This window comes from Acomys minous (genome assembly GCF_964271855.1).
Source record: "Acomys minous genome assembly, chromosome: 20".
NCBI classification, from domain to species: Eukaryota; Metazoa; Chordata; class Mammalia; order Rodentia; family Muridae; genus Acomys; species Acomys minous.
The window spans coordinates 15,042,192-15,053,437 of record NC_140502.1 but is presented as its reverse complement, the minus strand read 5'-3'; the positions used below and the strand labels follow the sequence as shown (position 1 = coordinate 15,053,437).

The following is an 11,246-nucleotide window of genomic DNA, read 5'->3' as shown; positions in this document are numbered from 1 at the left end:
GTTCAGTTATAGCCACTGTGGTGGGTGGTGACAGATGTCCAAAGACCTGATTTTATAGTGAGGACAGAAAGGTCAGTGACTGGGTGTGACTCTTTATGCAATCATGTGGTTGAGAAAAGCAAATAGATACTGTGAGTATGGTTCATAAACTTTGTACTGAGTGACTGTTAGTGTTTGCATCTCAGTTCCATTACAAGTTAGAAAGACAAAGAAATATCAGGGAAGTAGTGTGATGGCTCTTGTTGGCTTTGTTTTATTATAACTCTGTCCAGGCAGAAACACGTTGGAATCTGTCTGATATGGTAGAGAACTACTTGACTTGTTATGTTCTATTTCATTTGAAGCATTGTTAGGGACTCTGAAGGTCATCATTAAATTTATTATTACTGTGTAAATGTGTGGTAGGTATACATGAGTTTCAGTGCTTGTGCCACTCAGTGCAACTTTGCTTTCTTCTTCACAACTTGTGTTCAAGATGAAGTGCAAGGAACATCATTCAGAATTGTATTCTATCCTAATGTGAGACCTAGGAGAGGAAAGTAGGTCATCGGATTTGAATGATGATAATAGTTGTCATGAAGCATGACAACCCAAGTCCATCCCCATGTGTTAATGATTTATTGTTATACTTATAGATTAACACATCTCCAATTCATCATCAAAGTTCTTATTTGCAATATATTGAAATTAAAACAGAGACCCAATCCCAGCCAAGGTGCACAGAATAAGAAACTCAATAATCGGCAGCCTTAAGTGAGACATCTGTATATTACTTCTTCACCTAAAGGCTTGGGGATTTTTGTGGGGAGAAGGCAGCAAGAGTATTAGAGTCATAAGTGGTAACTAGATAAGATAATCCAGTATGTTCAGAACACAGCAGGACAAATATACATGTGAACTCACAATGGTTGTGTCATCCTTCACAAGCTGAATACAAATAATTTCTTGGTATGAAGAGAGGTGGGCATGTAGTCCTCTTAGTAGAAGAGTTGATAAGAGGAGACACACACACACACACACACACACACACACACACACACAGAGAGAGAGAGAGAGAGAGAGAGAGAGAGAGAGAGAGAGAGAGAGAGAGAGAGAAAGAGGGGGAGGGACAGAGAGACAGAGACACAGAGAGACAGAGAAAGAATTCTCTTCAACACTGTATCCCCAGTAGGGTCATCAGATCCAGGAATATGACAACAATACAAAATGGACCTTATGGTTTAGGAATAAAATAGAACAGAGAGTTTGGTGGGGAGAGAAAGGTGAGGAAATCTGGAAGGCACTGGAAAGTGGGGTTAGAGCTATCAAAACACATTGTACATGATACTAAAAGAAAAACTAAAAATTACCAACACTAGATTGGCATAGTATTCAGAAAGCAGCATGAAACAGGCTTCAGTAAATATTTTAGGTATGGAATTGGGTCCATTACATTGCAACACAGCTGATAATAGCCAGTAATGGCTACCAGAACATAGCTGGGGCAGTTGAAAATTGGAAAAAAAGAGATATTACCCTCAGCATCTCTCAAAATCACCGAAGCAGACTCTAGACTTCCTAAATTGCATTCTACTAGAGGTAAAAGTATATTTGCTACCCATAAAATGGTCTAATTGTATCAGACACAGAATCTACTTCTCGCAGGCATAACCCATGCTTCCCATTCTAAGAAAGAAAGAAAAAATCTCCCCAGAGGGATATATGCACCATTTAGCCTCAGAAATCCTGTGAAGTCTATTGTCCTTTAAAGGATGGGATGCTGTTCTCCATACTTATGACATAGACTGGCAGCTTGCCTTTCATAAACCTTTTTATTCTTACTATGGAGTGGTCTTGTTCAGAGGTTTCATGGGTTCACATACAGAATCCGAAGAAGAATGATTAAGGCAGAGTGACTTTCCATGCATTGCATGTTGGGAGACTTATTGAAGCAGGACTGGGTGATTTCTCCCTGAAGAGTTGAAAAATGCATTTTTCCACCACAAGAGGAACAGGAAGAAAATGCATTCTCTGTGACACAGCAATAGTATTGAAATCTGGTCGCAGCTGTTATTGGGAGGAATTTGATTTTGACCTTGGCCTGGCTTCTGTATTCTGAAAAGCAACAGAAATGCTTGTCCTAAGACAGAGAAAATCCTTGGGCTGGGCAACACATTTGATTGGACAATCACTCAATCTCTGCTCTATCTTTATTCATTCCTGTCTTGTAGGCAGGTTACATTTTATGTAGAAGTTATTGTGGGTGGGTTGTTGTTCTCCTCCATTCACTAGGATGCTTGTCTATTTAGATTGTGCCCTCTTCAGTTGCCATGGTCTCTTCTACTAGGAGATTCAGCTAGGGTCATCCTCATATCCTCCCAGGAGACTATGCTGACTTAGGTCTCCACCCTCATGGTAGAGAGTCAACCCCTGGCACTATTATGAATACTGTGATATGCTTACAGACAGGAGTCTAGCAGCTACCAAGTGGTAGCTGTTAGGGAAGTTTTAGTTTCTTTAAGTACTCATTTATAATATGTTAACATTGTTTTTAAATTCCAGGTGTGGGACATGAGGGCTGCACCAGTCCGTTTGCAGATGATAAAAGCCTTGTGAGATGGAACATGATCATCGTCAATAGAGAACTGCCTCCTACAGAGAGTTGATGTTTACCAGTTGAAAAAATGTGAGAGGATGGAGAGAGTGAGAGAAAAAGTGTGTGTGTGTGTGTGTGTGTGTGTGTGTGTGTGTGTGTGTGTGTGTGAGAGAGAGAGAGAGAGAGAGAGAGAGAGAGAGAGAGAGAGAGAGAGAGAGAGAGAGAGTTCTTTATATCTGCATATTGTAGTGTGGTTATCCTGTATTACATGCTTTCTCAATCTCAGTTACCTCTCTCAGCATGCTCTTTTCTATTTCCATCCATTTGCTTGACATTTTTATGACTTCCTTGTTTTTCATATCCAGGTAATATTCCATTGTGTAAACAGTCCACAGTTTCTTTGTTCACTCTTTGGTTGAGGGATATCTAGGTTGTTTCCAGGTTTAGGCTGTTATAAATTAAGCTGGTGAGGACAAAGCTGAACAAATGTCTTTGTTATATGTTGAAGCAAGCTTTTGGGTATATGTCCAGGAGTAACAGAGATAGGTCTTGAGGCAGTCCTATTCCAAATTTACTGAGAAAGGTTCAGATTGATTTCCAAAATGGTTGTACAAGTTTCCACTCACACTAGCAATAGAGGCATGTTCTCTTTTTTCCACATCCTCACCAGCATGTATTTTCATTTGAGTTTTTTTTAATTGTACCATTCTGATTGGTATAAGGTAGACTCTCAGAGTTGTTGTGATTTCTATTTCCCTGATGAATAGAAACTTTTTTTTTACGGCACATGTTCGCATTTTATTTTATTTTATTTTATTTACCAATTTCTCCTTTCCCCAGTTTTTTATTATTAATTTATTCATATTACATCTCAGTTGTTAGCCCATCCCTTATATCCTCCCATTCCTCCCTTCCTCCCACTTCCCTCCTACTCTCCTCCTTTATGTCTGTGTCTGAGGGGGACCTCCTCCCCCTGTATATGCTCATAGGGTATCAAGTCTCTCCTTGGTGACCTATTATCCTTCCTCTGAGTGCCACCAGGTATCTCCATCCAAGGGGCATGTTCAAATATGGGGCACTAGAGTTTGTGTGAAAGTCAGATCTCCTTCTCCACTCAACAATGGAGAATGTCCTGTCCATCAGCTAGTCTGGGTAGGGGTTCATGGTTTATTACCTATATTTTCCTTGGCTGTTGCCATAGTTTGCAGAGACTCCATGCCCAGACTCACCTGTAGTTTTCTAGGACCCGCTGGATCCTTCTATTTCCTCATTCTCCCAGGCTTCTCACACCTAAAGTCTCAATAGGATGTCCCCCCTTCTTACCCACTTTCCTGGTAGGTACAGTTTTTCATGGGGATGTACACCTTGGAGTAGTGTCTCGATATAAGTGAGTATATACCATTTAGCTCTTTTTGCTTCTGTGTGAACTCACTCATTATGACAATTTCTAGTTCAATCCATTTCTCCACAGATATTGGGAATTCCTTGTTTTTAATAGCTGTGTAGTATTCCATATTGTAGATGTACCACAGTTTCTTTATCCATTCTTCTACTGAGGGACACATAGGTTGTTTCCACATTCTGGCTATTATGAATAAGGCTGCTATGAACATGGTTGAGCATATGTCCCTGTTGTGTGGTAGTGCATCTTCTGAGTATATTCCAAGGAGTGGAATAGCTGGGTCTTGAGGAAGTTCTATTCCTATTTTTCTAAGAAAGTGCCAGATAGCTTTCCAAAATGGTTTTAGTAGTTTGCATTCCCACCAGCAATAAAGGAGTGTTCCTCTTTCTCCACACCCTCGCCAGCATGTGGTGTCAGTTGAGTTATTGATCTTAGCCATTCTGATGGGTGTAAGATGGAATCTCAGTGTTGTTTTGATTTGCAGAGGTTGAGCATTTCTTTAAGTGTTTCTCAGCCATTTGACATTCCTCTTTTGAGAATTCTCTGTTTAATTCTGAGCCCCATTTCTGTATTGGGTTATTTGGTTTGGTGGTGTTTAATTTCTTGAGTTCATTATATATTTTGGATATTAGACCTTTGTCAAATGAAGGGTTGGTGAAGATCTTTTCCAAGTTTGTAGGCTGTCGCTTTGTTCTCTTGACAGTGTCACCTGCCTTACAGAAGCTTCTCAGCCTCATGAGGTCCCATTTATTAATTGTTGATGTTAAGGCCTGGGCTGTTGGTGTTCTGTTCAGGAAGTTTTCTACTGTGCCTATGTGTTCCAGGCTCTTCCCCACTTTTTCCTCTAACTGCGTTAATGTCTCTGGTTTTAGGTTGAGGTCTTTAATCCACGTGGATTTGAGTTTTGTGCATGGTGACAAATAGGGATCTAATTACATTTTTCTACATGTAGACATCCAGTTAGACCAGCACCATTTGTTGAAGATGCTGTCGTTTTTCCATTGAATGGATTTGGCTTCTTTGTCAAAAATCAAGTGAGCAAATGTGTGCGGATTCATCTCTGGGTCTTCAGTTCGATTTCATTGATACACTAGCCCATTGCTGTGCCAGTACCATGCTGTTTTAATTACTGTTGCTCTATAGTACAACTTGAGATCAGGTATGGAGATTCCTCCAGCGGATCTTTTATTGTATAGGATTGTTTTTGCTATTCTGGGCTTTTTGTTTCTCCATATGAAGTTGAGAATTGTTCTTTCAATATCTTCAAAATATTTTGTAGATATTCTGATAGGGACTGCATTGAATCTGTAAATTGCTTTTGGTAAGATGGCCATTTTTACTATGTTGATTCTCCTGATCCACGAACAAGGTAGATCCTACCATCTTCTGATGCCATTTTCAATCTCTTTCTTCAGAGGTTTAAAGTTTTTTCTCAAATAAGTCCTTCATTTGCTTGGTTAGGGTTATTCCTAGATATTTTATATTGCTTGTGGCTATCGTGAAAGGAGTAATTTTCCTAATTTCTTCCTCTGCCTGTTTGTCGTTTGTATATAGGAAAGCTACTGACTTTTTTGAGTTTATTTTGTATCCTGCCAATTTGCTGAAGGTGTTTATCAGCTATAGGAGTTCTCTTGTGGAATTTTGGGGGTCACTTGTATACACTATCATATCATCTGCAAATAGGGATAATTTTACTTCTTTCTTTTCCATGATGACTAGAAACTTTGAACATTGCTTTAATTGTTTCAAGGCCATTTGATATCCCCTTGTTAAGAATTCTCCCATTGTAATTGGATTATTTGCATTGGTTGTGTTTAACCTTTTGAGTTCTTTATATAATTTGGATATTTGCCCTGTGTCCGTTATAGGTTTGGTGAAGATTGTTTACCAGTCAGCAGGCTATCATTTTGTTCTGTTGAAAGTGTCCTTTGCATTACAGAAGCTTTTCATTTTCATGAGCTCCCTTTCATTAATTGTTGTTCTTAGAGGCTAAGATGTTTGTGATCTCTCCAGCAGGCTTTCTCCTGTGCCTATGAATTTGTCGCTCTTCCCCATTTTTTTCTGACAGATTCAGTGTGTTTAGTTTTATATTGAAGTCTTTAATCCACTTCGACTTTAGTTTTGTGCAGGGTGATAGATATGTTTGTATTTACTTTTTCTACATGTAAATATCCAGAAAGCAATTAAACGTATCAATGAAATGAAGTGTTGGTTCTTTGAGCAGATCAACCAGATAGACAAACTCTTAGCCAAATTAATCTAAAAGTAAGAAGAGAGTATTTAAATTGATGGAATAAGAAATGAAAAGGGAGAAATAACTATAGACTCTAAGGAAATCCAAAGAATCATTCGGTCTTACTTCAAAACCCTATATGCCACAAAATTTGAAAATCTAAATGTAATGGGCACTTTTCTTCATGGATTCTACTTGCCAAAGTTAAATAAACTTCAGGTCAACAAATTAAATAGTCCTGTATCTTCTAAGGAAATAGAAGCAGTCAACAGTAGTCTCTCCCCCCAAAATTCCCAGGCACAGAGGAATTAAGCACAGAATTCTACCAAACCCTCAAAGAAAACTAATACCAGGTCTCTCCAAAGTCTTTGACAAAAAAGAAACATAAGAAACAGGAGCTGAAGAGATGGCTCAGAGGTGGAGAGCACTGAATGCTTTTCCAGAGACCCTGAGTCTAATTTCCAACAACCTCATGGTGGCTGAAAACCATCTATAATGAGATCTAATTCCCTCTTGTGGCAGTCAGATACACAAACAGGAAACTGTATACACAATAAATAAACCTTTAAAAAAGAAACAGAAAGAACATTGCCAAACCCATTGTATGAGGCCACACTCACCTCAATATCTAAACTACATGAAGACCTAACAAAGGAAAATAATTTCAGACCAATTTCCTTTATGACCATTGATTCAAAACTCCTCAATTAAATACTAGAAAACCCATTTCAGGAACACATTAAAATATCACTCACTGTGACCAAGTAAGCTTCATCTTAGGCATGCTTGCATAGTTAAATATACAGAAATCTATCAATGTAATCAATCATATAAAGAGACTGAAAGAAAAAAAACACATGATCATCACCTTAGATACTGCCAAACCAATTGGCCAAGTGCAACACACATTCACATTAAAAGTCTTCGAGAAATCAGGGATACAAGGCAAGTACCTAAGTATAGTAAAGACAAAGGCAATATACAGCAAGCCTATTTACAACATCAAATTAAATGGAGAGAAACTTAAATCAATTTCACTAAAATCAGGACAAGGCTGTAAACTGTCTCTGTAAATCTTCAATATATTACTTAAGTCTTAGCTAGAACAACAAGACAACTAAAGAACATCAAAAGGATGCACTTTGGAAAGGAGTCAAAGAATCACTATTTTCAGATAATATGATAGTATATATAGGTGACCTAAAAAAATCTAACAAGGAACCCCTACAGCTGAAAAACACCTTCAGCAAACTGGCTGGATTAAAACAAAAACTCAAGAAAATAAGGAGCCCTCCATTATACAAAGAACAAACAGCCTGAGAAACAAATTAGGGAAACCACACCCTTCACAATAATCACAAATAACATAAAGTCTGTTGATGTAACTCTAGCCAAGCAATTGAAAGTGTTGTATGAAAAAAAAAACTTCAAATGTTTAAAGAAAAAAATTGCAAGCTGGGTGTGGTGGCGCATGCCTTTAATCCCAGCACTTGGGAGGCAGAGGCAGGCGAATTGCTGTGAGTTCAAGGCCAGCCTGGTCTACAAAGCAAGTCCAGGACAGCCATGGCTACACAGAGAGACTCTGTCTTGAAAAACCGAGAGAGAGAGAGAGAGAGAGAGAGAGAGAGAGAGAGAGAGAGAGAGAAAGAAAGAAAGAAAATTGCAGAAGATATCAGAAAACAGAAAGATCTCCAATGCTAATGGATCTGTAATATTAACATAGTAAAAGTGGCCATCATACCAAAATCAATATACAGATTAAATGCATTTCCCATCAAAATGCCAATGTACTTTACAGATCTTTACAGATCTTACAAGAACTTTACAGATCTTGAAAAACAATTATCAACTTCATATGGAGAGCAAAAAATCCTCACATAGCTAAGAAAATCCTATACAATAAATGATCTGGAGTTGTCTCCATCACTAATCTGAAGCTCTGCTATAGAGCAACAGTAAGAAAACTTCATGGTACTGGCATAGAAAAAGACAGATTTATCAAGGGAATTGAATAGAAGAACCAGAAATAAATCCAAACACCTGTGGACACTTCAATTTTGAGGAAGAAGCAAAAGCCATACAATGGAAAAGAGATAGCATCTGCAACAAATGGTGCTGATCTAACTTGATATGTGTACATGTTTTTTATTTAGTGAGTAAGCAATGACTAATTCCCAGGCTGCCTAAATGGGACTCAATATCAATTCTGTGTATTTAGCTCTGTTTGACATAACTTTTTCTTCTTTTACTTCAATCTGTTCACTGTAGCAAAAAGTAGCTCTTTATGTTCTTATTCTTTTCTATTTTTTCCTATTATTTTTCACTTTTATATGTACATTTATATTATTACACATAAGTATAATAAACTACATACACCAAGAAGAACCATGAAACTATCAGCAATTATAAAAATGTTACATTCAGAATGTTTTGGCTTCTTGATTTGGTAACCTTGAAGAAAACATCTTTCCGGTCTTGGTGAGTCTATAATTCTGAATGTAAATCAATATCTATCATGTCTCATCTCTATCAACTTAAAACATTTACCTAGACCTAAAAACATCTAAATCCATATACAAATAAGATTAATTGTGGACTATATTCAGATATGTTATATTAAGTATCTTACTAGTAGTGTGCACATATGAATAAATTCAACTGTATTTGCCAATACTTTTCACAATGTGGAATACAAGATATTGTTTTGTAGGAATACAGGATCATACCAAATGGTCATTCCAGTCCTCTGCCAAAAGAAGAGTACTAATTTCACTACATTTCCTATGTCATCATGAACAATGACATCCAATATCACAGAGCAAGAGAATAAAAGTAACTGTAGACTTACATATGCAAGAAAAAATGTAATAAAAATTGCAGAGACATATGGAAGAAAATGAAAAACAATATTCATTGTTTCTATATTTTATTTCTTGACTAAAATTTTTGACAAATTAGGAACAATAATTGTATGAGCATCATTATTCTGTTTTTGAAAATTAATAAGATTTTAAAATTACATTAATTTATTTATTTGTTGGTTGGTGCCATCATGTTGTATATGTGTAAGTCAGAGGACAACTTTTGCATTTTGGTTGCCTACTATCATCTTGGTGTCAGAATTAAACTCACGTTCTCATGTTCGGAGACAAGTGTTTTAACTCTGTGAGTCATTTCACCACCCCAATATTTGGTGATTAAAGTTTTGAGTTAAAAAAGTAGATTTCATGCCATAATGCTAAGCCATATATATGTTGAAGGACAACAGAACATATGAAGTATCCCTGAAAGATTCATATACTTTATACTATTCCCATGGAAACAGCTCTTTAGGAAAGTCTGCCATTTTCTTCTCAAATATTTTATCGAATTCTTCAGCCTGGGCTACTGTGAAGTGACTCTTCCAGTCCCCAACGATGCCTGGAAAACATAGAGAAGAATATTGAAGTGGATTTTGTGATAGGTTTGAGGTCCAGTCTATCCCCTAATTTATATATGTAAATATTTCTACATGGATACATAATGTTTCCAATCTAACTGAAAATTGTATAATTCCCACAGACATAAACATTCATATTTTCTTGTCTTTAAAACTCCTTCCAGAGTTCAAATGTTCTTTCCCACAAAAATATGCAATAGTCTTTGTGAAATAAAAAGTACGTGTTTGTTGTAGAAAATTAAAGCAAGTAGAAATCTGAGATCTGTAGTTTCCTGGGGTTTATTCCTGTTTAGAGCACCAGCGACAAATCTGTTTCAGGCTTTTCCACTTGGCCTGTATATGGCTGTCTTTTTCCTGTGCCGTCACTTCATTTTATTTGTTTCCTTATGAATACTTCCTCTTTTAAAAACACTTGTTCAACTCCTTCATTGTTGGTGGGAATGCAAACTAGTACAGCCACTTTGGAAATCTATCTGGCACTATATCAGAAAACTGGGAATAAGGCTTCCTTAAGATTCAGTTATTCCACTCCTTGGAATATATCCAGAAGATGCTTCAGCACACAACAAGAAAAATTGCTCAACCATGTTCATAGCAACCTTATTCATAATTGCCAGATCATGGAAACAGCCTAATTGTCCCTCAGTAGAAGAATGGATAAAGAAACAGTGGTACATTTACACTATGGAATACTACTCAGCTATTAAAAACAAGGAATTCTCAAAATTTGTGGACAAATGGATGGAGCTAGAAATGATCATAATGAGTGAGTTAACCCAGAAGCAGGAAGACTCAAATGGTATATACTCACTTATATCTGGAGTCTAGCCCCAGGCATATGTCCCAGAAAAGTCTTCACTTACCAGGAAAGTGAGACAGAGGAGAGGAAATTCTATTGGGACTCTAGGTGAGAGAAGCATGGGAGAATGGGGAAATAGAAGGGTCCAGAGGTTCATAGAAAGCTACAAGAAGAACATTATGATGGGCAGATCTGAGCCCAGGGATCCTGCTTAAACTATGGCACCAGCCAAGGACAATACTTGCATTAAATTCGAACCCCTACCCAGATCTAGCCAATGGGCAGAACATTCTCCACAGTTGAGTGGAGAGTGGGGTCTGACTTTCACACGAACTCTGGTGCCCCACATTTGACCATGTCCCCTGGATGAGAAGGCCTGTTGGCACTCAGAAGAAGGATAGCAGGCTACCAAGAAGAGACTTGATACCCTATAAGCATATACAGGGGGAGGAAATCGCCCTCAGTCACAGTCATAGGAGAGGGGAGTAAGGGGAAAATGGGAGGGAGGGAGGAATGGGAGGATACAAGGGATGGGATAACAATTTAGATGTAACATGGATAAATTAATAAAATATATTTAAAAAACACTTGTTCAATGTGCATAGTCTCCTAGTCCCCACATCTTCTCATTTAACTTAATTGTCTTTGGAAAGGCACTGTCTCTAAGAAGTGGGGTCATAGCTCAGCAATGCAGCACTGTCCATGAATTCAGGATGCAGTATTTCATTCAGGGAGGATTAGTGTAGACCCCTTCCTATAATTCCCCAGTGAGAAGCATGGAGCATAGGTCAGGGGTCG

The 11,246-nt window shown here is 37.8% G+C and overlaps 1 protein-coding gene across 2 annotated transcripts in view; it reads right to left on the bottom strand.

Moving 5' to 3' along the window:
* Positions 1–9,119: 9,119 nt before the first annotated feature.
* Positions 9,120–11,246, bottom strand: part of LOC311591158 (3-beta-hydroxysteroid sulfotransferase-like) — a 40,625-nt gene continuing 38,498 nt past the window's right edge. For both annotated transcript variants that reach the window (XM_084770526.1, XM_084770527.1), the window contains exon 6: positions 9,120–9,630. In XM_084770526.1, the coding sequence (XP_084626652.1) occupies positions 9,518–9,630 (113 nt within the window). In that variant the 3' untranslated portion in view covers positions 9,120–9,517. The remainder of the gene's footprint in view (positions 9,631–11,246) is intronic.